The 27354-nt window shown below is 37.1% G+C and overlaps 1 protein-coding gene across 8 annotated transcripts in view; it reads left to right on the top strand.

The window, feature by feature from the left end:
• The window catches only part of LOC144637678 (voltage-gated potassium channel KCNC1-like), a 29588-nt gene extending 2321 nt beyond the window's left edge, over positions 1-27267 (top strand). Inside the window, exons 1-5 of one of the 8 annotated variants that reach the window (XM_078496743.1) lie at positions 374-479; positions 13546-14271; positions 20291-20607; positions 23289-23959; positions 24714-27264. In XM_078496743.1, coding sequence (XP_078352869.1) covers positions 13747-14271; positions 20291-20607; positions 23289-23959; positions 24714-25693 — 2493 coding nt within the window. In that variant the 5' untranslated portion in view covers positions 374-479; positions 13546-13746 and the 3' untranslated portion in view covers positions 25694-27264. Of the gene's footprint in view, positions 1-373; positions 480-4870; positions 5177-5515; positions 5631-11146; positions 11177-12776; positions 13038-13057; positions 14272-20290; positions 20608-23288; positions 23960-24713 lie in introns of those variants that run through there. The other 7 variants (XM_078496741.1, XM_078496738.1, XM_078496744.1 and 4 more) reach the window with 7 other exon arrangements.
• The last annotated feature ends 87 nt before the right edge of the window (positions 27268-27354 follow it).

Here is a 27354-nt window from a genome sequence, read left to right as displayed (position 1 = left end):
GTTTATTTCTAAATTATGACAAATTTTTTATCCATCACATCATCAAAACTCTTTAAATTGCCCAAAGCGTTGATTTTAATCATTGTTAAAGTCTATTATGGCAGCTGAATGTTAACAAAATCTACCTCCTAAGTTGGTAATCGCCAGTCCGGTATACGGCCAGTCGGTGATTCAATTTGCATTCTTTGGCGCTTTTAATATTCGGATGTCTACACCCTTACGCATATCTACTTCCCGCGCATTGTTTACGCTTCAATGTCTCTTCTGACGACTGACAAGCTAAATTATTTCCTCCACTACATATGCAAATATGAATTTACTTTGTAATTTTTACCGCAATTACGCCCAAATGCACTGTATATAGTGTGCTGATGAATTTTTGCACCTCAGCAAAATGGGATCCAAAACGATAAATAATTAATACTCATTTTCACTGCTGCAGTATTCCTGGTTAAAAGGTCTCTAGGCTTTCAAGTAAGGTAGGGAAACGAGTTCAAATAATTTACCGTTCTAAAAGTAAGTTAATACTGTTTTTATTCCTAGAATCGAATGTACAAGAAAATATATTTTAATTGGAATCGTAGACTGAACGACTGCAACGCTAAGATCTATAATAGCATCGGCCACACAGTGGCGGGCGAACTTATCTGGCAAAAATCTACCATTGGACGGCTTTCAAGACACGACAATGTTTTCCTTTTATCAAAACATGATTGTATCAGTTGAGTTAAAGAGATTTCCCTGTGTTCACTCTCAACAGTAACCGAAAGGCAACGATTATTTCAAAGTAAGGTGTTGAAGGTTGGGCAATTTTCATTACCGGCGGTCAGCTTGAAGCTGAAATGTTTAGAATTAATCCTTTCGTCTTTTTATTTTTAAATTTTTGCTTTGTACAGTGTACTAGGAGAAAATGACTGTTAGAAAAGAGAAACGCGAGTACACAAATAAACTTATCGTGGAAAATAACAGATTTTTTTTGCTTATTTGAACAACACACCAAAACTCTCGTCTTTGATAACTCAGCACTCAATCCGACTTCTAAACACAAACTGTCTGAAGCCAAATCTCGAGTGTAATTTTTTCAGTAAATTTTTCTCAAGAACGCCGAACGACGCAGATTTATGTTCGTCAAAAACCCGTGCGTAGTTGTTTACTTTTGGACAGTGCTCGCCCTTGCTAAAATTGCGGTTTAAGGTGCCGAAAAGTTGATATTTGGTTTGAAGTTGAGGAAAACATTTGTATGTTATATTAAAAGGAAAAATAACTTGTTAAATTCGCATTTTAATAATTGTAATTATTATTCCTTTGCTTTGAAAAACATAGAGAAATACATAACATTTTCAGCTGTTACGTTCTGGATAACTACAAGATTTCTTGCGACTAAAAAATAGATTTCGTCTCAGTTTATGTATCTATTTCTTAATACCTTCATAATGGGGAATGGCTAAATTTTGAAGATAAACGACTTTCTTTCATAATGGAAACACCAAATGTGTTAGTCTGCACGTAAAACCAATATGTGAATCCTGATCGAGAATTTAATTGAAGTTCAAAGATATTAAAATGTCGGAACTTTGCGTAAATTAAAAATTTACATCTGTCATTTGTGTAAGACACCCCGACATATTGAAAACTCTTGAAGGTTCGAAAAACTATTATGTTTTAATTGCCAATGACTTTGAATACTGGAAAGCAATTTCCACGTTTTATTGTTTATACAAAAGTCCAAAGGGATTATCTCGAGAACCAATGAAAATTGGCATTTTGATTTCACTTAAGAAATGGCGATACAAACCACTTAATAAAATGCTTTGATAAACAGAATGTCAAAAGGCTTTTATTTCAAGCAGTAATTATGGAAAACCATAATTAAACATTATTCAGGCTTTCAAAGCTAGACAGTGAAATGAAAAATACATTTATCCACGGCGATAATCGAACGTAATATTCTTCCTCAATTTGGTTATAAAAACCAACATACATGTCTTATTTTTTAGATCTACCTAGATGCCTGAAAATTTGTAATGTTAAGCTAATGTTAAAAGAAAGCAATATAGCCTAAAGCGTATGCATAAACTTTGGTCACCCTTTTAGTTGATTTTTTTAAATTTAATTTACTTTTTATTTAAGATCAAAGTCTATTTTTTACAAGATGAATACATTGTCATGCAAAACGATTTTGCGAATAAAGAACTTTTAACACACTAGGCCTATTATGTGGAACCAATTTTTCATCATTAAAATAAATTTGTGGCAAGCAGTAACAAGAAACACTAATTCAGTAAGCCGAAACTTTTAAAGAGTCGAGTAAACATAAATAAAACAAAGCTAACGCATTTTGTAAAACTAATCCGATTTTTTCTCAGATTCTGTAGAACATTACGTTCAAAACGATTGTTAATGGCTGGATTGCAACAATAACTGCAAAATTCTTGAGAGTTATTAGCGCGGTTTTCAGCGAGTTATTTATACCACTTTAAAAAGTAAGTTGTTTTTATTCCCTTCCTCCCTCCCCTCGCTACAATGACTGTCTAATGTTGAAAGAGCTTTAAAAAATTTTAAATACAGGTGTATTGACTTTTCCGTTTTAAAAGGCATGAACGATTTTTCCAATGCATAACAGTTTAAGGTCAACAACAATCACTCCTTTTTCCCCCCCAACCCAAAACCAAAATTTTAACCTCTAAAATAAAACTTTCCAAGTGCCAGCTAATGTTCGAATGTCTAACATGACCGTTTTCGACCTGCACCGGCTTTTGATACTGTGTTGGGATCAATTTAGGTTTCTGGGAAACTGCTCACCTACCCCTCCCCAAAGCCTAACATTTTTCCCAAAGCATAACAGTTTAAGGAAAAAAAACCCTTTTTCTTTCCAAGTCCAGTTAATGTTAGAATGTTTGGGAGGGGTACATGAGCGTTTCCCGAAACCTAAACCTTGATCCCTGTGTTGGCGGTCTAGACCGATCAGACATCAAAAATTGCCTCTTTTAGGGCCGGTCAAAAAAAGCTTGAGCCACGCCCACATTGGTCTCCTTAAAGGGACAGTGTTACGTGATTTTTCTAGGTTTTTGTGTAAACTATGCTAGAAATATGAGGGTGCTCTAACTGATCAACAAAATTACCTTTGAGCAACAAAAGAAAAAGGCCTTTAATTCATTCTCCAAGATGTGAATTGACCGTGATTAATGGTTTTTAAGAAATTTTATTCCAAGTAAAACTGTCGAACTTGAAAACGTCGGCCCGACCTTTTCAAGTTTAAGGCCACTTATTTCCTACAAGTCCGTAATTTAACCACACCACTGTTTGGCTAACCCTAACCCTACCCTACCCTAACCCTAACCCTAACCACTTTTAACAAGGCCAGGCCACTATTAGTGGATCTCCAATACCTACCAACACCTTCATTGGATTTTCACGAAGCACTAAATGTTGGTGACACTGAACCTTTAACTGAAGGAGGCTCCATGTAGTTTTTTTAGTCAAAGGGTGGCAGTTTTGAAAATTAAAGTTATCTAGGAAACCAATGTCCAATTTCTTTCCAGAATACACCATATATCTAAAATTTCGTCAACAGATAGTCAATCTACTAAACTTTAATATATCAAAAAATAAACACCAAGAGTCAATCTAGATTTCGAGAAAATCAAGCTTGTTTGAGAACAAAAGAAAACGTCAATCATTGCTATGGTAACCTTTGTGACTAAGTGATGGGTAAAAAATTAAAAATTGGTCATATTTGATCATTATGGTGTATTTTGGCAAAAATCGAACATTGGCTCCCTAGATAATTTTAATTTTCAAAACAACCACCCTTCGGCTAAAAAAACTACATCGAGCCTCCTTAAGGGGTTTAAGTTAAATTACGGACGTGCTTCCTCGTCCTTTTTCATGAGATCCCCAGGATCAAAAGATACATTTGCAGAAATGCAACTAATCAGTGTCTGTCTTGTAAAATCTACGATATTTTGACATTCTAAAACGATGTAGGGTTTTTGTTTTTAACCAAAAAAAAGACATGCCATAAACTAATTAATCACCGCGGTTTCTCGATCCTTTATTGATTGGACAAAATTCCTTAAATCGTCATGCATATGGTTATGTGTGTTGTTTCATTTAATCTTTATTTTATTTCATAAACAACCAATTGATCTAAATACATATTGCATGCTCAAAATATTCTAAGCAATGTACCGAGTTAAGATTCAAACGTTTTATATGGCTTAGAAAGAAAAACGCTCAAAATTTTAAGTTATAGCAAAAGTTATTCAATCTTTTCTTATTTCAGCACATATGCCCTTTTACTGAAATTGAAGAAAACTGACGTTTAAGTTGCTAATTTCCAGCGCATAGCTTTCTAAATCAAAACGTGGTTCCATAAACATCTTGTTAACCAACCTTGGTCATGATCGCACAGGGTGAATATCACCCCATGTGACGCCGCTGTAATCTATCCATATTGTGAAGACTTTGTGTTTATATTCCCGCAGTACGACATTTGTGCTTTGTTAATAAGTCGAGCCGAACTGTTAATAACTGGAGGTTAATACGTCGATCCGTGCTCAGTGTCAAGACCTTAGGCGCTGATATTTCTTCAAATGTTGACCCTTGTGCTTGGAATAAGTTACCGAAGTCCTTAGTGCATAAAATTAACGCAACAAAAACACTTTAAATTTTACTTCGCAACAGAAAGTAATTAAAAAATCTATTGATATCTGTTTCGCGCTGAGTCAAGTGTTTAAACATATCCTAGAGTAATTAATTAACATGTCTTTGAAATAATCAAAATATTCATAACTTTGTGTCGATGTCAGTATTGCTTTCACAAAACTCTTCTTATCACCTCTCAACCAATCCGAAGGACCGACAACCCCACTTCATCAAACAAGTTTCGTGAAGACAAAGCAACCTTCCGAAACCTTGCGGTCGCAAGTATTTTCAAAGAAATTACCTTATCTAATCTCTTGCATAATATTACCGTAAAGTACAAAATGTGTCCTTTTAACGGTGAATAAATAAATTGTAAAATCATCTTCAAGTCTGTTAACTTCCCACGCCACAGTACTTTTTTGTCCAAAGTGACGACTCCGTGTCTCCGACGTCACTACTCTGCGGTTTATTTCTTCAATTGCCATTGCACTGTCTTCTGAGAGTACATTAGAGACTCCTTTCGCATAAGGTATTATTTATTATTCGAATAAGTCACCTAAGTCCTAGGTGCTTTAAATAAACACAGCAAAAACACTTTTTACTTCGCAACAAAAGTAATATTAAAATTTTAGTCCTACGTTTTATACATGAGCCTCTGGCTCGGACATTGAGGAGACCTCTCCCACGTATGGACAATAAAATTTTACATAAATTTTTATATATTATTTAACTGTCAGAATATTGACGATCAATTAACAGAATGGAGAGTCCTATTCAAATTCAAATCATCTTGCCAAGTTGCCAGTTGACTAAGCGCCATGTTACTTAGCATGAAGACTACAACACCGAAAATATCGCATATTAATATCCCCATAGCAAGTTGCTAATTCTCACCAAAATATTATCTGACCTGCTGGTTGTTATCATTGGCAATATCATTGAAAAACGACTGATATTGAGAAAGCCAGAAAAGCGACAAAATGGTAAGTCAGTTATTATCCTTTTCGTACAGTCTCAATGTAATCGCTTCGAGACAAATTTTCGTTTCTCGATTGCAATATTTATTAAGGCATACTAGATAAATTATGAAAAGTAAGATTACGTTTTATTCAAAAAATGGATGAAGATAACAATAACGCTTGTGATAGGTAAGCTCGCGGAAGGCTACGAGGTCTCTTTATAAAAATAACAAGAGAACCGGCACTTTTTTTAAGAAAAGTGTTTTTATCTCTTTTGCAAATTGCAAAATTCAAGTCGTTTAATATTATAATCTTTCAAACAATGTTTGCGTTACCAGTGCGAAAGCTAGAAGTTTGAGTATGTCAAAAACAACAGGGCATCATTTCGGTCGTAATTTTTAGTTCTTCCATTCAAAATTATTATAAAGAAGTCGCTTATTGAAGACCGCACTCCCAAGAATGAAATATTTTTCATATATTTATGAAAAAGCCAATCCACAAAAACATCAGGGAATATATTATTATAAGCAATGCTAAATAGCTTAAACAGTTTGCGGTATAATCATTAAGAAAATTCTGGTGTATTATCGTGTTTTTTTTTTCTGAACAACACCTCTTATCCCAAGACGCCGGCATTATTGCACCATAACAAAATATGAAAAAAACTGGGCAAAAGATCTCCAATTTTTTATAATATTTCTGCTGTACCTACAATAACAAACTATTATGGACTGAATTAAGTTCTTTTCTCGCTGTTGATTAAGGTTTCCAATTTTTAATGAGACAGGCAGATGGATTCAATATTTACACAGAAAAATCCAGTGGTTTTTTATAATACTTCAAAAAAAGCCTTACTTGTTAGCAATAATAACCTTTTAGCTATCTTGACAGAAACGCTTATGCCTGAGAGGAATTTCGAAAAACTAAAAACGTTGTGTTTCGCAGGAGCTGTAGAAGAGAATATTATTAATTCACAATTGTTCCGTAGCTATTTTACGTTTTTTTTTTTTTTGCCAGACAGAAAAGTCCATAAATAATTGATGGCAGAATTATTAAAAAATGTCTCTTTTTTTCTTACTCTCCGTGAACTTATGGACTCTAACCCACGAAATATACTGAGCAATGGCAGATAATAGATATACCTTTGAATCGTGTTATTTTGGTAATTGGTATCTTTTTGGGACATATTAGGCGAGTTTGGTCCCGCCATTGTTGGCATGTTGGCGGCACGCAATCGAACGCAAATACCTAAGGCGAGACTAAACGAGTCTGATATGTCGAGAGTGTGATTTGTCGATATTGGTGTGGCCTTGTACACGCTAACGTGATTTTTCAGGGTTTTTAAATGAACATCTTGCAATTTATCTGTGAAAGGACGTTTGTTGAGACAGCCACGGAAACGAGACATGACACCCGTGGTGCATGCGCAGTGCCCGCGTTTAAGGCACAAAACTGATAGCTTACTCATTATCTTTGTAAACTTTGTTACATTTCGTCCTATTCTTCAGCATATTTCTTTCAGTTTTAGTCTCGATGTTATTTTTCGACATTTATATATGACAATTCAGCAAAAATGTTCCGAGTTTTCCATTTTATCCCAAGCTGCTTATGATTTCATCTTTATTCTCTATTTTACAATTGCCCATAATACACTTTGTTTGCCCCCCCCCCCCCCAAAATTTTGCATAAACTATTGTTTTCAAATTCTCTTGGGAGGACTGCATATTTCCAAAACAATAGTTTATGCAAAATTTGGGGGGGGGGGGGGGGGGGCAAACAAAGTGCATTATGGACAATTGGAAAATAGAGAATAGGATATGTGGCCAGTGAAAAGGCTTCTTCTGTATTATAGAACAGACAGTACATAAAGTTTACCAAAGTTTATAAATATTTTATTCTTATTCTTATTTTGGACAACAAACATTTTATTTTGCCAGAAATATAACTGAATTACAAGAAAAACAGCATAAATAAATTTACTCAATAAGGCAAAAAAAAAACTACTCAGAATAGTTAAACCTAAACAAGCTGCGTAGTTTCAAAAATCACTATGCTTAATCTGGGTTGACATGCTTAATTTTGGCCATGATAAGCGTTTATATTGATTGCTAGCCTAATTCAAGGATAATTCATGGTTATGCTCGATAGTAGCCACATTACATGAAAATGTAAATATGTATACCTCAGAAGTCAACGTCATTTTCAAGCATGTAAGGCTCGAACAAATCGTTTTAAACATAGTTTCTTTCCTTCTATGTCAAATTTTTAATATAGTTATAATAGATTTTAATAGTTGTATTTTTAATATAGTTATAATAGATTTTAATAGTTGTATTTTTAATAATTTATCTCTGTAAATTTTTACGCAATTCAGTTTTTAGACTGTCATGTAAGAATATCAATAAACTATCTATCTCTATCTATCTATCTATATTGCACGTCGTAGAGGTTTTTTCAAACCAGTAACCAACGTAAACTTATATTGTTCCCAAGACAGCTCAATTAGACTAATACAATACTTTGACTTCTTTGGTGTTACTTTCTATACGGTCCCCGATTTTAAGATACTTGTCATTGGTTTTAAAAGCAGGATGATTATAATATCTGAATTCTGAACCTGTAATTCTCGCTTCCAAACTGAATAACTGAATTTCTGAATCGTTAAATTCTTTTACAAAGGTAAGATTTACTAGCTTGCAGTTTTTTCTTATCCCGGGTTCTTATAATATGGTCTGGTTAATAATGGATGAAATAAGATGTGTCCTCTTCTCAGAACTTGCTATTTGTTATTGTTTGGTTGTTGGTTGGTTGGTTAGTTGATAAATGTTTCTTGTGTTGTTTGTTTCCTCAGATTTAAATCTTGAGTGATTCAGTGGGTTTTTGAAAAAAAAAGAACAAGAAAATTTTCCGAAGTGTGGTTTCGAAATTTATTTAGTGCACACAATCTGAAATTTAGGGCCTGTTTACAAGAAGGTAGGTACCGCTGGGCCCCCTCTTTTTTTCCGCGTGTTCAGCTGGGTACCCGCCGGCGCTGGCCGCGCCCTGCGCCTTCGCTCTGCTGGGCTCCCTCTCGGACAACTTTTTTGCTCCGAGCTATGTTCGGGACAGTCGTGTTCTCACATTTGTCTTTTTTTCACTGCGTTTTTCCATCAGCTTCTTACGACAACACTTCAGGTCGGCGTCGGTGTGCGGGTAGTGGGTTCCCCCAATTTCGTACCCGGGCTTCCTCCCTCTGGGCCCCCTGGGTCCCCCCTCTTGTAAACAGGCCCTTATACGAGGCCGTGATTCTCGGGAAAGTGTTCAATCGTTTTCATTTCGTTCGTTTGTTACATGGCAATCGGATTTTCTCTTACTTGACGTCTATACTCCAGGTCATTATGGCTTTCCACAAGCCAAAATAAGGAAAATAGTAATATGCTTCTGCTTTTTGTTATAGTTATAAATAGAGTAAGAACCTTTGTTTAGTGCCATACAAATTCTACCGCACAAATCGGCAGTATTGCAGACATTAAAACAAAAATTGAATTTAAAACTTCTAAAAATTCCTTATACATGTACAAATAAAATGCACCTATACTCTTATTTATGAAACATTTGGAGACAACGTTATAAAATTAGCTTCGAATCCATAAGACGAGGCTACTTTCATCAACGAGTTTAATGCAATTATGGACAAAAAAGTGGCAAACTATTTAAAACTGACGTCAATTTTCATGACTATGACGTTATATGTAATTAATGTGAGATGAGAATAATAATTCAGAAAAATATCCCCCGTAGGTTAATTGCATAATTAATTGCATATTACTCTATATTATTGGCAGGTTTGACAGTGCCTCTTATCAACTTTTAGGCTAAACCACTTTGGGTAAACAATTCCTATTTCTTATCGATCCTTGTGTCAATTGAAAAAAACAATTGTTAAAAACAGATTTCCTCGCAACAGGATTACCTAAACTTTTTAAACGTGAACACCGGAAAACACGTAAGAGAATGATCGTTTTATTGGCAAAGGTTTTGAACCTTTAGTCATGTTAAATCACGTTTGCATGGAATGGACAACTTTTAAGAAAAATTCTTTTTTATAAGGTGTCTGCCAACACCGAACTTTTTCATTTCTGGTTAAAATAAGCAGGCTTCTTTTACAAAGTGGGGTAGATTTTAAAATTTTTCGGTATCAGTAAAAGTACTCACAGTTTTTTGGAAACGTTAGCCCATATTTGACTTTCTTATGTTGGGAAAAACTCAGACCAACAAACTTGGTATAAAATCTGCAACTCCTGGGTTCCTTTGTAACACAGGCTCTTTAACCGAAACATTTTAATTAACGACAATAAGTTTTACATGAAATATTTTTAGTGTCGTGTTAGTTGGTTTCTTAGAAGGAAAATTGTAGCATTGAGATCATTTGATTGATTAAGTAAATTGAAAAAGCAGTAATAACCTCGCTGAATTTAATTGCCATTGTTTTTTTTTGGCGAATTCATAATAATAATAATAATAAAAACATAATATTGCTCAAAATCCATTAAATGTTCAAATGTGCAAATCAAAATTAAAAACGGGATAAAAAGACTAAAAAGGTTAACGATGGTGAATTGATAATAACAATTTGCAAAGGGCCTAAAGCAAAGAGGTAAAGCACCAATGTAGATAACAAACGATATTTAGGTGATACGTAAATAACAAATGATATTTAGTTGTCACGTCTTAAAACTTTACTCACGTTTCGTAGTAGTAAAAAATGTACTGTTCTGATTCTTATTGTTACAAAAAATATAGCAAATCTTTCCTTCTTCAATGCATGGTTGTCGACTTTAATAAATTAAGCAAACTAATTAAGTAAAGTATATCACATTGTAAATTTAACAATTAGATTGCCAGCCTGAGTTTTCCATGAGCGAATAGTCAACGTGGCGCAGCCGAGTTTACTACATCGCGAGTTGTCTGCAATCCTTTGAAGTGTCCACTAAAACTACTAGTCCAAAACCTACAATTTTATGTATTTTTAAGCAAAAACTGAATCACACATGATTTTCCCTTTTAAGAACAACGCTCGCAGATTGTGTTCTATCAGCGAATACAAAACAGTGAAGGAACCAATCGGATTCGCGGATTCGATTAGCGGCTTACTAATGTTGTATATTGTAAGTACTTTTAAAAAAATCGTGTTTACTTCAGTAGTACGTGCACAAACATAATTAATTTTGTCAGGGCAGTGAACTGACCAATCGTAGAAGCAACAAAATAATATACCATTCATAAAAATATTATCTATTTAACGCTTCCAGGAAGCTTAAAAAATAAACAATGTCAGCGAAGGATTCGTTCGCTTAGACCATCAATACAAAAAGCTTGTTGAAATATAAAAGGAAAGCTGCAGAAATTCAAAATATTTTAATCATGTTACGTCAACCTAAATCCTCTCGCGTAAGTTTAAAGGGACTGTGTCAACGGTTTTAGCCAAATTTAGGCATGGGAGAAGTGACCATTAAATTCGGTGAAATATAAAAAATAACCTCCTTAAACAGTGAAGGAACATTTTAAAAACACAGCAAATACAAAAGAAGGTAAGGATGGCCAAAAGTGACGAAGATTGAAACGGATTGCCATTTGGGTTTTTGAAACATGACATATTGTTGGGCTGTACAGTTTTTAAAGTTAATCTTGTTTGCTTGTAATTTTAATTTACAACGAAAAGGAGACAAATTTGGTTGCAATGAAGCTATGGTTTAGTCATTTACATTCAAAGAAGTAATTTCTTTGCAAACATAAAGTTTCATAGCGAGTATTTGGCAAAACTTAATAAATTAAACCTATCTCAGCCATAACACAGTCCCTTTAAAGTTTGAATCTTGCGCGCACGTAACGTTAATTCACTAAGCACGTTCGCATGTTTTCTTTTATTAAAACTGTAAATGGCAAACACAAACATCTTGAATAGCTTAGTTAAAATACAGAATAATAGCAGAACCCTTTTCTGGTTGTGGGTTGAAGTCATTGAAGTGTGCTAAAGAGACGATTGAGGCAAAAAAAACCAGTGAACTTTACTGAGACGCGGACAGATAGCAAACTAGAGGTAATATGCATGTGCCAGTGAGATAAGCATTGAAACTCGAGTGAAAAATTGTTGATGTTTTTTTTTTTTACGAAAAAGTTACTATGTTGTTTCAATCGTATGCTTAGGGCCATTAATAATTTCCATAAAACAGATACGCAAAATATTGGATTGATATCGCATGGTATCAGTCCGATCAGTCTGTAACGTTTGTAACATTCGTTTAATACGTGATCTTGTTAAAAGTATTCAATTAGACGGTCATTTCTCTCCAGGCTATCTTTCATGAGATAAACAAAGCCTTTTTATTCAGGAAACGTGCGCGCTTCCTCTTTTGAGTATGCGCTCCGCTCGTGTCTTTTAACTTTTTTAACACGAACAAAATTTCTATTCATTACATTAATATATACATTTATATTCTTTCAACCTTGGCTCCTGAAAGTTGGAATTCATTTTTTTGTCGGTTATTTCCTTCGAGCAACTAAATTATCATATTGGTAGATTTAATTATTCCACGGTGCGACTGTAAAAACTGTAAAAGTCTTGGTTTCCCTTAATCTTTAGTTAAGACCATGAGTTGTGTAAATGATCAAGTCTCGCCCTTTAAAATTAATGAGGCTGTTTCGACTGTTGAAAACACACATGCACCTTAGCCGTCCCTAATTAATGACGAATGCCTAATTCACGGCAAAGCCTTTTCAGTTTCCTGTTAATCTTATTCATTGAGTTCTTTGTTTTTCGAGTTCCCTTCCAACGCAAATTGCATCAATTTGATCAGTTTTATAAAAGGATGAATACATCAACAGAGGAAACCCGATTTATTGGGCCCTCGGTTTCGCAACTTTCCGATAGCTCTCTAAATCGAACGCTACAATTTTTACTCCCAATTTCGCCAACCAACTTTTGGTTTCCCTAGGCAGTTGTGCAATGACAAAAATCAGGATTACCATGTATCTAATTAATTTTCTTCCGTGTTTTGGGTAAATAAACTAAGAAAACTAGTTAGTATATGCAAAACTATTTTACACAATGCGTGTAGGCTGAAAGCCAGTTTAAAATATTCAGTTAAAATACGGGAGGCCATTACGGCTGTTTTGTGGATTCACTCAATAGCCTTAACATTTGCTTCCAAGCGTACCACTCAATTAGCACAGTTGGGAAATTCATTGTTGTTTATGCAACTCTAAGCCGAGGAGATTTTCGTATATTTAAACGTTTATTTCGCAGATGTCCCACAGCAAGAAATTTGCAAACGGTTAGTTTTCTTCCATGAAGGACGTGCGCGCTATTCCATCGCAAGAAGTGAAAAATTCTACGACAAAAAAGGGTGTATCAGACAGTTTAAAAAATATTACACGGAGCTACCTTAAAAGGTATCGTAAAGAATATCTGAATTGATTACGTTTTGGCATCGTGTCATTCATTATTCCAGTTCTTGATGTTTTTTGGTTGAGCAGTGGCAAGCGCTTGCTTTTACGTCGAATTTTATCAGGCTTAATGATGGGAGCAGTCAGGTTTTCGACTGGTTTTGATTCTTTAGTAGCAATTTGTAAACAATCCATTGTCTAAAAACCATTTCTTCGATCCAATATTTGCGCGGCCGTGGATCCATTTGAATTGTTGAATTAAGAAAAAAAAAACGCACAATCGAAACAACGTCAAAGTTGCTGATGATGTTTTCATCTTAGTTACTCGGCGATAGCAAGCCGGGTTTTGGAAGTATTGCGATAAATTCAAAGCTTCCTTCCCAAATCTCTCGTCGCTAATGAAATTATCATCGTGGACATCTCCTCTAGTGCATAGCTTAATATCACCTGCTCTCACTGAACAGAGCAAATAAAACCGCCATGAAAGTGACGTTTTTAATCTTATGTCCCACAGGGTGTTCGTGCGAAAACGCATTTCAAGCGTAGTTATCAACTGATTTCAGTCAAGAACTGACAACAAGGTTGGACGACATCGCCGGGATTTATCAACGCGGAAAAAATCTGGAATTTGCAGACTAAATCTGCGGCCCTTGTTGTGGTACTTCATCAAGATCACCCGAAACCGCTAACAGTTAAAGCGTAGAGTGTTTTCAATATGGATTTTGAAGCAACATCGCATTTTGATGCGTCTGACAAATCCCGTATCTGGATCAATGTTGGCGGCTTTCGCCATGAAACGCATATGTCCACACTCAAGAATATTCCTGACACAAGACTTTACTGGATAGCCGAGAACCATTCGACCGAAGGAAAACGCGAGTATTTCTACGACCGGCATCCGGGAGCGTTTACGCAAATTTTAAACTACTACCGCACAGGAAAATTGCATTATCCAACAGATATGTGCGGACCGATGTTCGAGGAAGAGTTGAACTTCTGGGGAATTGACGAGAAACAAATGGAGCCGTGTTGTTGGGCGATTTACACGAAACATCGCGAGGCTGAAGAAAATTTGAAAGCTTTTGTAGGTCCTGGGTTTGAGAATTTTAGAGAAAATAACCTTGAGCGCTCTACTTCTGACATCTCTGGCATGGATGAAAAGAAAGATAATTTCTGGAAGAGAATACAACCTAAGATTTGGAATATTATGGACGAGCCTCATTCATCGAAGCTAGCGAAGGTAAGAATGTATTATTTGTTCAAAATACTACAGTATTGGTTAGGTTTTTTTTGTAATGACTTCCCTTAACCGTGCGACTTTTTCAGTTTGCGGCAAAATAACATTTGTTTAGTGGTTTCCTTGCAACAATGAAAACCACCAAGACTCCTTAGAAAACTAGACGTCATTGACGCCAAATTCAATTTAAATTAAAACCTGTTTTTTTTTTTTTTTTCTGCATCTCAGTGAAATGGTGGGAAAATAGTGTACTGTTCACAAAACCGCATTGCCGTAGGCAACGGACGCAGATTCGGTTACACCGCAAAATTTAGGCCCCTTAAGATCAACCTTAGATTGTAAGATTCATCATTGATATTTTTTTCCTGTCATCAATCGAATTAAGCCGTAGTTAGTCCCTTTACTAAAATTTTGCCGTCAAGAATTTTTTTCAAGTCTGTGAATAACTACACGAAAACTAAGCTTCGCTAGCGGTCGGTATTATATAAGTACGACCATAGGATGTTTTGATATTGTAAATTTTGATTTTATCCATGTTCGTCGCTGCTATGTTTTATAGTATGACTATCAAGTCGTACTGTAAGAGGCCAGTTTCAAACAAGTATTTTTTTTTTTAATTTAGTGGACAGCAAACAGTAGAATTCGTTTCAGTGTTGCTATATTTACACGCTTGGTAGTAAAGCAAAGAAAGAAATATAAGTAACACTCAATCGTGCTAAAATGCATTTTCTTGGTGGAAATGGATAAATATTTTTTCTTGCACCTTTGCCAATTGTTATTGAAGATAAAAGAAACGAAACCAACTTGTTTTGGTACGATGGAGTTTAAGCAAACGATGTTAACATTGCAAATACTTTTTGCTTAATTGTGGGCAAAACTATCTCAAAAATGAAACCGCGAAAGAGGTGAATTATAAATGTAAACAATTCTGTCAAGAGTCATGGAGCGAACTTAAAACATTAACATAGAGTTTTTCTCTACTTTTACAAAATATACAAGGAATAATTGCAAAAATATTAAGCCTCAACTTAAAAATTCATTAATCATTTTTAAATACCGTATATTAAACTAGCTACTTTCTCAGTTGCTTTTAATTTTAAGAAAGTCTGATCGATGCTCGAAAAGCGAAGCGAGCGAAGCAACTACCAACATGGCGGAAGTTGCACTAATTAACAATCGCTAATCAATTCGTGTTTTGGAAAAAATCATTTTCGTTGACCAATCACAACACGCGCCGCAGGTGCCGATGACGTCATTAAAAGTAATTGAGGCTATTAATTGCATTGTGTCGGTGTATTTTCATAGAAGACACCTCGCTTATCGACCCATTGTCATGGCTATTAAGTTGGCTAAAATTTAGTGCTTTCATTTGAGAAAATTATATTGTTTTCGTTTGATTATGCTGCTGGTTTTACAGAAAACTAAGGCCCCGTCCGCATACGAATTTAGAGGCCTAGCGCGTTCATTTTGTTTTTAAACGGTCTCTTTTCGCGAGGTATTTCTATTTTTTTTTTTTTAAAAAAAAATGCTGAAAAGTGTTTTCGAGTGGAACTAAACTGGATAGTCCTAAGCTATATTCATGGTATATTTCAATAATTTTTATATCACTCTTATAACAAGAGACAATTAATTTTTTTGCGATATTTCTATTTCAAAAAAAAACGCTAAAAAAAGTCGCTATATGCCCTTCCTTAGTTTCATGCAAGATCTAGTCGCAATTAGCCCAAAAGACGGTCCAAAACAATCAATTACTCTTATTATTCTCTAGCTTCATTGATGGCAGGGGAAGCAAAGCCGACATCGTTTGTTCGAGGTGCTCAATACATTACCTAAACATTTTAATTGATTTTGGATGAATGTGACATCGTTAAAACAAAAAACAAAATACACAAAATTGAAATGACCTAATATTTAGTTCAGTTCAAGTTTATTAGAATGTTTTGAGCACGAATGTAAGTAATAATTCGTTAACACATTATTTTCAATCACCCAATTTAAGTTAAATGGTAACTCTCTAATGGCAGTTGTTTTATTTTTGTACGAGTCGATTTAGATGTTTTTTATTATTTTATGCAACATTTTTTCTTTTTCGCGAGTTAATATGATATTAATTACTTGTACAGTTCGTTACTTTAATTTTCGTTTTTATGACTGCGATACCGAGACCGAAATATGAGCGCGCATATTGAAGTCCAGAGCTCTCCGCCCCATCATGCTCTCCGCGTAGCATCGCATGAGCAGGGCAAGGGGGAAGACAAAATGTGGCGAGTGTTTTCAAAAGTGTTTCCCGTGAGTAGCCTGCGAGACAGGCGTAAAAGAGGGGGAAGGTGGGAGGGAAAACACGAATAAGGGAAGGGGGCGAGCGCCCTTTCCTCTCCCCAATTCATTCTCCCATTTTTCATATGTTCCTCTCCCCTTTCGGGTAGCCGCCACGCAGGCTACCCGTGTGGGGTGAGACAATCATGCTTCGCTTGTCAGTGTTTAGTACAGTCCATAAATAGACCACATAGCAAAAATTTACTTAAGCACACTACAGGCCCGAAAACAGAGCAAAAAAAAACGGAGCATACGCAGTGTCTCAAATTGCGCCACCTCTCAAACTGTTCTGCGTATGTTTTTCAGAAGCAGATCACTTTATACTTTTTTCAAATTGCGCACAATAAAGTTTATTGATTGATTGAATTTCAACCTCAGAGAACCAATCAAAACGAGAAGCAAATTCATGTAGCGGGCATGAAGGGCGGGAAAAAATCTGTTACAGAGTCACGCTTGGTTTTTAGTTTCACTTTTTATTCTTCGAAGTGGCGCGATTTTTTAAACCAGTCGCTAAGCGTAGTAATGCATAATCAAGGCAAATGCGAATGACCTTCGACCTTCGACACTCAAAAGCGCATGACTGACTAGTTTTTTTAACATCCCTTAATGTCAGAGCGTAACCTATAGTCAAGCGATCGAAACGACGTCCGAACAAACGTTGGAGCCTCTGAGCTCCGCTCCACAAACCCTCCGTTATGCAGGAGACTAGCACACTTATATATGTTATTTGCCGGCTGGGAGGTCCGTATAGTGAAAAACTGTGACCGAGGTCTTGAAAATCCTGCCCGAGGCCGCAGGCCGAGGGCAGCATTTTCATTGCCGAGGTCACAGTTTTTCACTATACGGACCGACCCTAAGCCGGTAAATAACTTATTTATTTTTTTCCTACTTTAATGTGTTTGATTAAAAAACACCTAAAAAACCTACAAAGACTTTCTTGCCAAATGTGTTTGTATTTATATACGCGCGCATCCAATGTTGAGTCGATCGCCATAAGCTACGGCAAGAGTAAATAATGATCTGTTTGCTATAAGAGCTTACTGCCAAACAAAATAAATTCACTAAAATGAACAGTACTCAAGGAAAATTTCATCTGAAAAAAAAAAGCATCTGAAATAATAGAAAAGCACAATGTAGAACAGAGCAATCAGCGAGTTGCAAAACACTTTAACTCCATTTCGGCTTGTGAGTTCTTTAAGTTAATTAAACTTACTTTTCGGACTGGAAAGCACTTAGCTATTTACATTTGTTTTTAACGAGTCAAAAACCTCTGTGTTGATTCCCACAGTATTATGTTTTGACAAAAAGTTTGCGAAAGTGAAACTGAATGAAGCTGAAATGTGTAGTTTGGTCGCCTGCACAGTGACGGCACAATATTGCGAGAATTAATTTGACTGTTTTTTAATAAAGCATCTCATTTTCTTGAATGACGATAAGCAGTATTCGGTTTTGGAGAAAAGTAGCAGAGAAGCAAGGTGTTTGAAAGGATAAATCGAGTCTGTAAACCGGCGACTTGCAGTTAACCGCAATGGCGTAAAAATCAGTGCGAATGCACAAACAACGATCGGCAAACCACGGCCATAAAACTATAACTTCATTTTGTCACTAAAGAGAATAAATACTCGCCTTTTGGAGAACTTCAAGGCCTTTAATTCCGCTGCTAATTTTCCCTTTCAAATTTACAACGGTTGGTGAGCAACTACATCGATTTAAATCATTTTGGAGAGCAAAACTGTCATGGGTTCGTTCGTCTCGCCGCGAAATGAAACTCACGAAAGCGTTACCGTGGCCCGTGGGCAGAGATAGGAGAATCTTGCCCGCGCTAATAACCAATCAGATTGCAGGATTCGTTACCGTGCCCTCTTGGAAAAAAATAAATTGTGCTTATTTAACTGCTAGGATGAGAATCGTTCGTTCTGGTTGCGCAGGCTTTTCAACGCTTCCCAGCGGCGTTTTAAAACGCTGGATACATGTCTAACTTGATTTGATAAAAGGTGTCTCCCGAAATTTGACATGACACCGTAGATCTGAAGCCCTATTTCTGTAACGAACGCTGAATGAGGGCTAATTTTAGCTCAAGTTTAACGTAAGGCACTCTAGTTTATGTGTTTTTTAACCAAAAAGACTGCATATACGGCCTTTTATTTTAAATCAAGAATTCTATCAATTTAATTAAGACTGTTTACAACTTGAAATGTGAGTCAAAATTAATACCAAGATAGACATAAGAAAACACTCGGCGGAGAGCTGAACTGTAGCTTTCTTACAGCATGCACGTCTCAAATAAACTGAACTAAAGCATTCTACATCGACATTCGATTCAACTTTAAGCAAATCAGGCGAAATATATGAGGAAGCGGGCATGTGTTATCTCAATTGTCAACTCCATTGTCGCGGCCGGAAATGCACACGATCGCATCGCCTCCCACTAGCGAATCACAGAGAACTATGAACTATGAGTGTTAGCTAGGCGGAGAACGCCTAAAATTGAGGGAAAAAGAAAACTATGTACTCACATCAGCGCTTGAAGCGATTCCTTGGCTATCCAATCCGACATGTTTCTTTTAGAAATAACCGACAATGTCCCGGACGTATTTGAATGTCGTCGAGCGCGTAACGCCCGCTCCACAAACTTCAACAGTAAAAACCTAAGTCTTTAGCCACGGTAAAGTTCAAGCCAAATATCGTTATGACCGCCTTCAAATCAGCCCGTATAGTCTAGTTCCGAGTCCTAATTGATGTGGCTAAAGATCTTTGCTGTCTAAAGCAAGCTCAACATTATCTGTACCTGGCAAAACGAGCCGACCGGTTATCTGTGTTTAACCGCCTAAAGCTCGGTTTGAGGTACGATAACAGCCGACGCACAACTTGCAAATCGTAAGACTTTCACCTTCACGGGACTTAATGATGTCCTCCGGCAAACTTCCTTTAGACAGCAGAATGGAAAGCTACAGATCACAACTGTTCTACTAGTTAGCGCGCGCAACTAGAATTCAAATGAAAGAGAGGGGTTGGAGTTAGAGACTGGGCTAGACTAACCACAAGTAATTCTAGGGGGAGGGAGACAGGGGGGGGGGAGACAGGGAGGGAGAAAAAAAAGTAAGATTGCATTCACTACATTAGACAGGGCGACATTTCATTGGAAGAAAGCCGAACAATTCTCCGTATCCTCAAAAAAAAAAATATGAAACCCCATACATTCCTTAACAGCCCGATAGCCACCTTTTATCAAATCAAGGTAGATGTATATCTCGTCGTTTAGAATGTATTTTTGGTTTAAAATTTTCAAACCAGTATGATTTTCAGTTCCCTTTGTTTCAGACTATGATAATGAATATTTGACAATGAAGAAGAAAAATCGAATTGGTTTGAAAATATTTCAACCAAAATCCAAACCACAACATAGATCAACATATACAAATATGCTATACTTGGGGTCTGGGTGAGGTTTAACTGATAGCTGATAAGTGGTCAAAATTTTAAACGTCGGCTGAGAAATGGCGAAGTTTTTCACTGTTGGCTGAGATCTGAGATCTGCAAAATATACTGAGGGCTGAAAAATCGGCTGAAATTTTAACTAAGACCTCACAAATCGCCACAACTGTAACCGATAACTGAGATTCCAGCACCCCATACAGACCCTCTATACTGATATTATGTCAAACATTTGAACTTTTATCCATACTCTCTCACTTTTCCTTCACAGGTCGTATCGTATCTCTCATGTTTCTTTATCAGCTTGTCAATCGCTGCATTTTGCGTCTCTACATTACCAGGAATTCGCACACAAGGAAAGATTATGGGAAGTCCATACTGGTTAAGTGTACTCGAACTTGTCTGTAGCAGTTTTTTTACACTGGAGTTCCTAATGAGACTGATCTTCTGTCCCAAGAAACTCCTCTTCTTCAAGAGGCCCATGAACTGGATCGATCTGATCTCCATTTTACCATTCTATGTTTCATATGTCTCGGATGATGACAAAGTGAAGATGTTTCTGGTTATTCGAGTGCTACGATTATTCAGGTACGAAATTAAAAAATACATAAAACTAATCCCAGTAATTCGGCAAACGTCCGGTTCACTTGCTAATTAAATAAAGTCGCTGAATTTTTAGCTCTCGGAAATCTGTTTGCTTCTCGTAACAGATAATTCAGTGTTTATAATCCTTTAAATATTTTTCGCGCGCGCGATTGGTCTAAACACGTCAAGTGATGTGGCCAAAACTGGCGAATATAAGATTTTATTAAAAACTAGCCACGGTAGCCACGGTAGATCATATACCATGGACCACAAATATGGTAGGTGTACGCGTCAGCGAGAAATGCCGGGAAGCTCAAACATTGGTATTATTCGGGTGTTTCTAATAAAACAATTATTCCACTCGTGCTTGTTGGATATGAGATAGTTATAGGCAACTAGGCACTACACGCCCGTTGGCTATCTACCATTCTATATCCAACGCACACTCGTGTAATAATTGTTTAATATACTGGTCATGATATTACATTATGCAATAAGCAACACGATTATTATTCGATTTGCAGTAATCATGTCATACTGGAGGTATATTTAGCAATTATTCCACGAGCGCACGTTGAATAATTATGAGATGATAGACGATCTCCTATCCAACAAGCGCGAGTTGATTAATTGTTTTATTAAAAAGGCCCAAAGAATTGCACTATTCAGCTCCCAAGCTGTTTTCGTTGACGCGTATTGGCTACCATATTTGTGGTCAATGGTATATGAGCTCATATACCATTGCCTGTTAACCGATCAAAACGCAGGAATTGCAATATACCATTACTAGTTTTTAATACAAAATGGTAGTGATTTCACCAGTTCAAGTATAGGAAAGGGAAGGAAAAATTGATTTTTAAAAAGGCCCTTTTAAAATATTTTAAACAGACCCACTTGACGGACGAAAGGGGTTACCCAAGTGAAACGTTTACAAAAAGGATGTATTGTTTTTACTGTAGAAAGGGGTATCATTTTTACGACTGAATTTTCAATGAAGGAGTATAGTGGGTAGCTCGACTTCACTCACATGGTTGGTCGGTTGGTTGGTTGGTTGGTCCATCAGCTGTAAACATTTTGATAAGAGAAGTAAGAGTGTAGCAAGGCGGCCGTAATAAGGCTATTTTTTTAAGGTTAAACAAGGAAGACAAAAGCAAAGAAACAAAATGCGTCTGAAAATTATGTGTGGAAGGTACTTGACCGCCGAAAAAGTGGACATTAAGAGCCGCAAAAGCGATGTAACATGCGATATTTGCATGCGTTACAGCTGCTTGTAACGCATGCATGAAACTGACACTCGCGCATTCATACTAAATATAGAAGATTCCTCGCACAACATAATTTCCTATTGCAAAGATAAGGCCGGAATTTTCAAATACGATAAACAAGTTTATCTTCCACATTAAGAGCCGCAAAAGTGATGCACCGATCGATCTCTTTCGTATACTTACCTGAATCAGTCTATATGTTCTGATATATTTATTTACAGCGTTATTACTTTACGGCTTACATGTAAATGCTTTTATTCTCCAATGTACCTTATTCTCACTTAATTTCGCGAGTACTAAATTTCGCGATTTTCGCGATTTTGAAAAAATCGCGAAATTTAATACTCGCGAAGTATAGGACACGCGAAGTTTAAAATCGCGAAATTTAATATCGTACTGATAATATAAAAAATAATGAAACTCGATGTGTTTTATCATAGTTATTCTAACATGTCTGAGCTTCATGTTTAAGAGTTTTATGTTTAATTTTGTCCATTAGTCATCTCTCAGTCTATCAGTCGCACTGTTCGAACTGATCTCTGCCGCCAAGTTCCTCAAAATCTCGCTTTTGCAGTCGTAGATGAACCTATTAGGGATTTAGACTGTTAAATACCTTACGTTTTGTCATGTGTATATTGTTTTGTTTGCTGTTTCTACGATGACTTTCATATAAATTATTGTGTTACAGTTTCGAGGTCAAAGCTTCATATTGAAGAATAGATAAAAATCGCGAAATTTAATACACTCCAACTGTACCTTCCTCTCAAAATCGCGAAATTAAGTACTCGCGAAATATGGCTCTTGATTTTTCGCGAAATTAAGTACTCGCGAAATTTAGTGAGAATAAGGTATACAGGAGCGATAAAATAAACAAACCATTTTAGTGCTGCGGGGTAAAAACAGAAAAAAAGGGGAAAAGGAACAGACACTTCTGGGTTTTGATCTCACGACCTCTCACACTCCATCCTAAAACATACACGACTGAGCTAATCCGACAATCTCAGTCACGTAAAATGAAAAGATCTTATATCAATGTAATAGACATTGTAGGGTCAACCGCCGATTGTCTGCAATTGTCACGCATGTTTGCTCGTTTTTTGCTTTTTAATTACATCAAAGAAATGTTTGAACATCTGCCGCTCATATATATTTAAGATATGAAAACCAAACGTAAAACTTGGTGAAAAAAATTCAGTCGTGGCTCGAAGAGGCTTTGATTTATGAAAAGTATATGAGTTGGGTTATTTTTTCTGTCAAAAATGTTTCATGAAACGATAAGGGTTTGTACATTGGGGCGGTGCTATCCCTTATATAACTTTGTTGAGTACCCTGAGGGTTGCCCGGAGGCTCCCGGGGCCTCGGGGGTTACCTGCAGTCGAATTTATGAGTTGACATTAAACAAATGACTGTTCATTTCAGATTTGTGAAGTTGTCATACGGCTTGCAGATCATGATTCACACGCTGAAAGCCAGTTCACACGAGTTGGTTCTGCTTCTTCTCATTCTTTTGATACCAGTGGTCATGTTCTCCAGCATCGTCTACTACATTGAAATAATGATTGACACCCAGTCAGTATTCAACTCCGTCCCACAATCCTTCTGGTGGTGCCTCATCACCATGACAACGGTGGGATACGGTGATCTCACCCCACAAACATGGCCGGGGAAAATCATCGGTGGCGCCTGTGCAGTATGCGGAGTGTTGATCGTTGCTCTGCCGATTTCGGTTATCGGCAGCAATTTTAGCTTGTATTATGCTCATGCGCAAGCGAGGCTTAAGCTGCCAGTCAAGCAGCACCGATTGGTGCTTGGGGGTGTCCCAGGCTTATTGACAAAACATCAGGAGCTGAGTTCCCGCAGAAAGAAGAAGTCTTACGCTGTGCCAAACCACCTTGATGCAGAAATGAGCTTTGTAACCGAGCGCACGTCACTCAGATCTTCACTAATGCCTCACAGCCCGTTGCTTGAGCTGCGCAGAGCCACGAACAGAACTGTTAATGACTCAGTTGTGGACCTCCTCACGGGAGATGAGGATGAGAGAAGTATTTCGTCTCCGCTGCTTAAGCCAAGTCCTCAGTTACATCCAAGAGGTAAATATTAATCCATTACAAGGTGCAAAGAAATAGATTTCCTAGGTTGCCCTTTGGGCAAATTGAAGCCAATGTGTGCTAGCCAGAAGGTCGTTCCCAATGGCCTTACTTCCTCTGCCAACAAAAAAGCCCAAAAACTGTTATTTGCACATTAAGCAGGTTAAAAAAAGTTTAAGCTTGCTGTTGAGTCAAGTGGCCCATCAGGCCGGAACGTATTTCGGTTTCTGTGGTGTGAAGCGGCTAGAAGTATTCCTATTCTCCTCACTGGATGGAATGCTAGTGCATCGCAGGGTCACCCCCAGCAGTAAAATCGATAGCCTGGAAACTTCAAAACTGGAAGTAAATCGAGAGATCCGCCAACAACTCAGTCGACACACGATTCCAGGATGGAAAAGCGATGGCTTATTCAATAACACCTTCCCCGCTCCCCACAAAAGAGTAGGGAAAGGGTCTTGCCCCACAAACGTTTTTATCACCTAAGTATTCTTGAACTCTTTTAAAAGCTGTACAAGATTTCTGTATGAAGTCTTTTGCCGATTAACCTGCACAGTGTTTGCATTTCTAATCAAATCAATAGAAATCTAATTGTGAGTGAAAAAAAAGAAATGAAAAGAATCTTCCCAAATAAAACACAATGCATTACTTTAGCAAGTGAATCAATAATGCTTCGCATGATCACCCCTGGTTTAAAAACAACAAAAAATGGTCTTTAATGTTCATCAACATGTGTAACATAAATTTTGTTCTTAACCAGGCCTAGCTGAGACTAACAAGGCCGTTAATTTCCAAGGGCTTCCAAGACGAAGACCACGACGAACATCCGGGACACTGGTCCCACGTAAAGCTCTCCCGGATGAAGCTGAAAAAGACGAAGAAGAAGTGCAGGAACAAGGTGATACATTGTCACAGCAGTTGTCCCAAGCCGAACAAGGCACTGCAGAATCCAACAACGAAATCCGCGTACCAGGAACAATTCCTGCACCACCAAATCAAGAGTCCAGTCCATCTATGATACAAACGGTAGATTTTTCTGGACAAAATGGTGATGATCAAAGTAACGAAACACTTCAAAATGAAGCGGATCCTCTCGTTCCCGTGGCCTGTACTGAAAAGCGAAATATTCGTGCAAAGTGGTTTCTAGAAGGGACTAACTGTGCCAAGCCAAAACAAAATGATCCAGAAGGTAACGTTATGGTAAATGGGGACGTTAACTCGACGTGCTTCAAAAGACCTTCGCTGGACTCTAGCGATAAATCGTCTGAGGAGTTGAATAGCAATCATCTATCTCCGGGTGAATATCCTCTTAAAAAACGAAAATCTCTGTCGGACTCTCTCTTGTGTACGGTTCCACAAGATAGTGGAAAAATGAAAAACAGTGACCTTCCTAATGGTCCTAGTCTCCATCGCGGACCTTCAATGGAAGGGAATGCAAACAAAGGGCTGTATATAGGCGCTTCGAAGGATAAACTTTCTCCGAACATTGAACGCAAGCAGAACTTTTCCAAGCAAAATGGGTCCCCATTCTCGCATAAAAAGCCAGCTTCTAGTAATGGGCCTTGTTGTAAGCATTCAGATGAGGACATAAATAATCAACGAAACAGGACTACGACACATCCTTGTTACGATCCAATGGAATTGCCCACGAAGAGAAGACGAAATGCAGCTTGCACAGTTGCGATCTTGTCGCCTGGAGACAGAAGTGGGAGTGAGGATTTCTTGGAAACGAAAATTTAATTGCAACGATAGTAATATGTACATGGAAAAGAAATAATTAACACCTAATTCTGCATCGTCCTCGCCACACGAGTAAGAATATGTTACCGGTAAAAGAAATGGATTTTTGTTTGACAGTCCAACAAATTGTTCAGAGAAAAGAGAAAACCCATGTTTCACATACTAATATGCAACTAAGAAGCTTCTCTTGGTATGGCGTCATATACGTGTTTCAAAACACATGTGTACTTTTTAACTAAAGAAAAAATGTTTGACAATGTTTTTTCCGATCGATATGAACACCTTTTCCGAACAAAAACTATGAATGAAAAGAGTGAGAATTCAATCTACATAATTATTAATTTATCTAGTAGAACAATTTAATTAGAAATTATAACAACACTAAAGTTCCAGTTTATCTCGTTACACGCCAGAGTGACTAAAAACTGACATGCATCAATAACCTGGTAGATCTTTGCCGCCATTTTCAGCACGCCACTACCTCTATAGCCTCCCACGCAGTCGTTTTAGGGGCAATTGTGTTTTCCAAACATGATCGCCCCTAAAAACGACTGCGTGGGAGCTACTACCTCTACGGAACCTGTATTTTTATCCGTCTGTTGTAAAAACTACCTCTATTGTTTTCTTGGGCTAGGGCCTTTGTTTCAACCTGTTATCTTTGACATGTCTCGTTAAGAGAGGTAGTAGGCGACCCACCACTTTATCTGCCCCCCCCCCCCCCCCTGAGTTATTATACGAAAATTCTATCGTGCAAAGAAAAGCATTGATCTTTCCATCACGTAACACTGCGTGTTAAATCACTGCTATCTCTTTGTTTTGGGTTCCCAAAAATTAATTACGTAGCTCAGGTTTGGTCTGTAGTGTTTGTCTTACATTTGTGTAAGATGATGTGTAAAAACTTTAGTAAATTAGTTCATTAAATCTTGTTAATTTTGCTGATTTGTTAACTCTTGTCCATATGCGAACTTGGAATGGCATACCCACATAAGAACAAAAGCAGACATAATGATGTACAAAATACTGCGATCGGGGGCATTTCTTCAAGATCAAATTTCAACGTTGTTTTCTATTTATGTTTACATCACAAACTAATCGCTTTACCAAATGAATTTTCAATGCAGTGCAAACCACCAGCACCTTAATAATTGAGGTATTCAGAGAACTTAAGAATAAGCCATAATTTGCGGTTCGTACTTGGAGAGTAGCAATATTAAACCCATTAAACCGATAAGGCTAAAGATGGGGGGGTGTACTAAAGATGTTTCTGGAAAGTTCATTGTGTTTCTTCCAATCAGTGATGAGTAGAAACTTTAACTACGATAAAAGAGAAATTAGTCCGAGAGGTCAAAAGGCACCAGTACGGGACGGTCTATTAGAAATAACCGGAGGAGGGGTGACTTTTCCTAAAACAAATTCCTGTAAGGGAACCTTTCGAAAAACAATCCTATAGGCGGTTATGCCTAAAAAGAATTTGTGCAAAAGAAGAAAAAAATGTTCAGACAAGTAGGCGTTAAAAAATTCCTGCAACGAAGATTGACTTCTGTTTTCTCTGTTTCCGCTCTTGCATCCGCCATTTTGGGTGACGCAGTTTCCTGTACCTCGAACTTTGAGGTAACGAGAGTTGAAAAGCGATCAGATAATTTAATGCAACTGGTCTTTTC

This window comes from Oculina patagonica, chromosome 14 (assembly GCF_052425735.1).
Source record: "Oculina patagonica isolate OP01 chromosome 14, crgOcupat, whole genome shotgun sequence".
NCBI lineage: Eukaryota > Metazoa > Cnidaria > Anthozoa > Scleractinia > Oculinidae > Oculina > Oculina patagonica.
The sequence above is the reverse complement of the archived record's forward strand: the minus strand, read 5'-3'. Positions and strand labels throughout refer to the sequence as shown.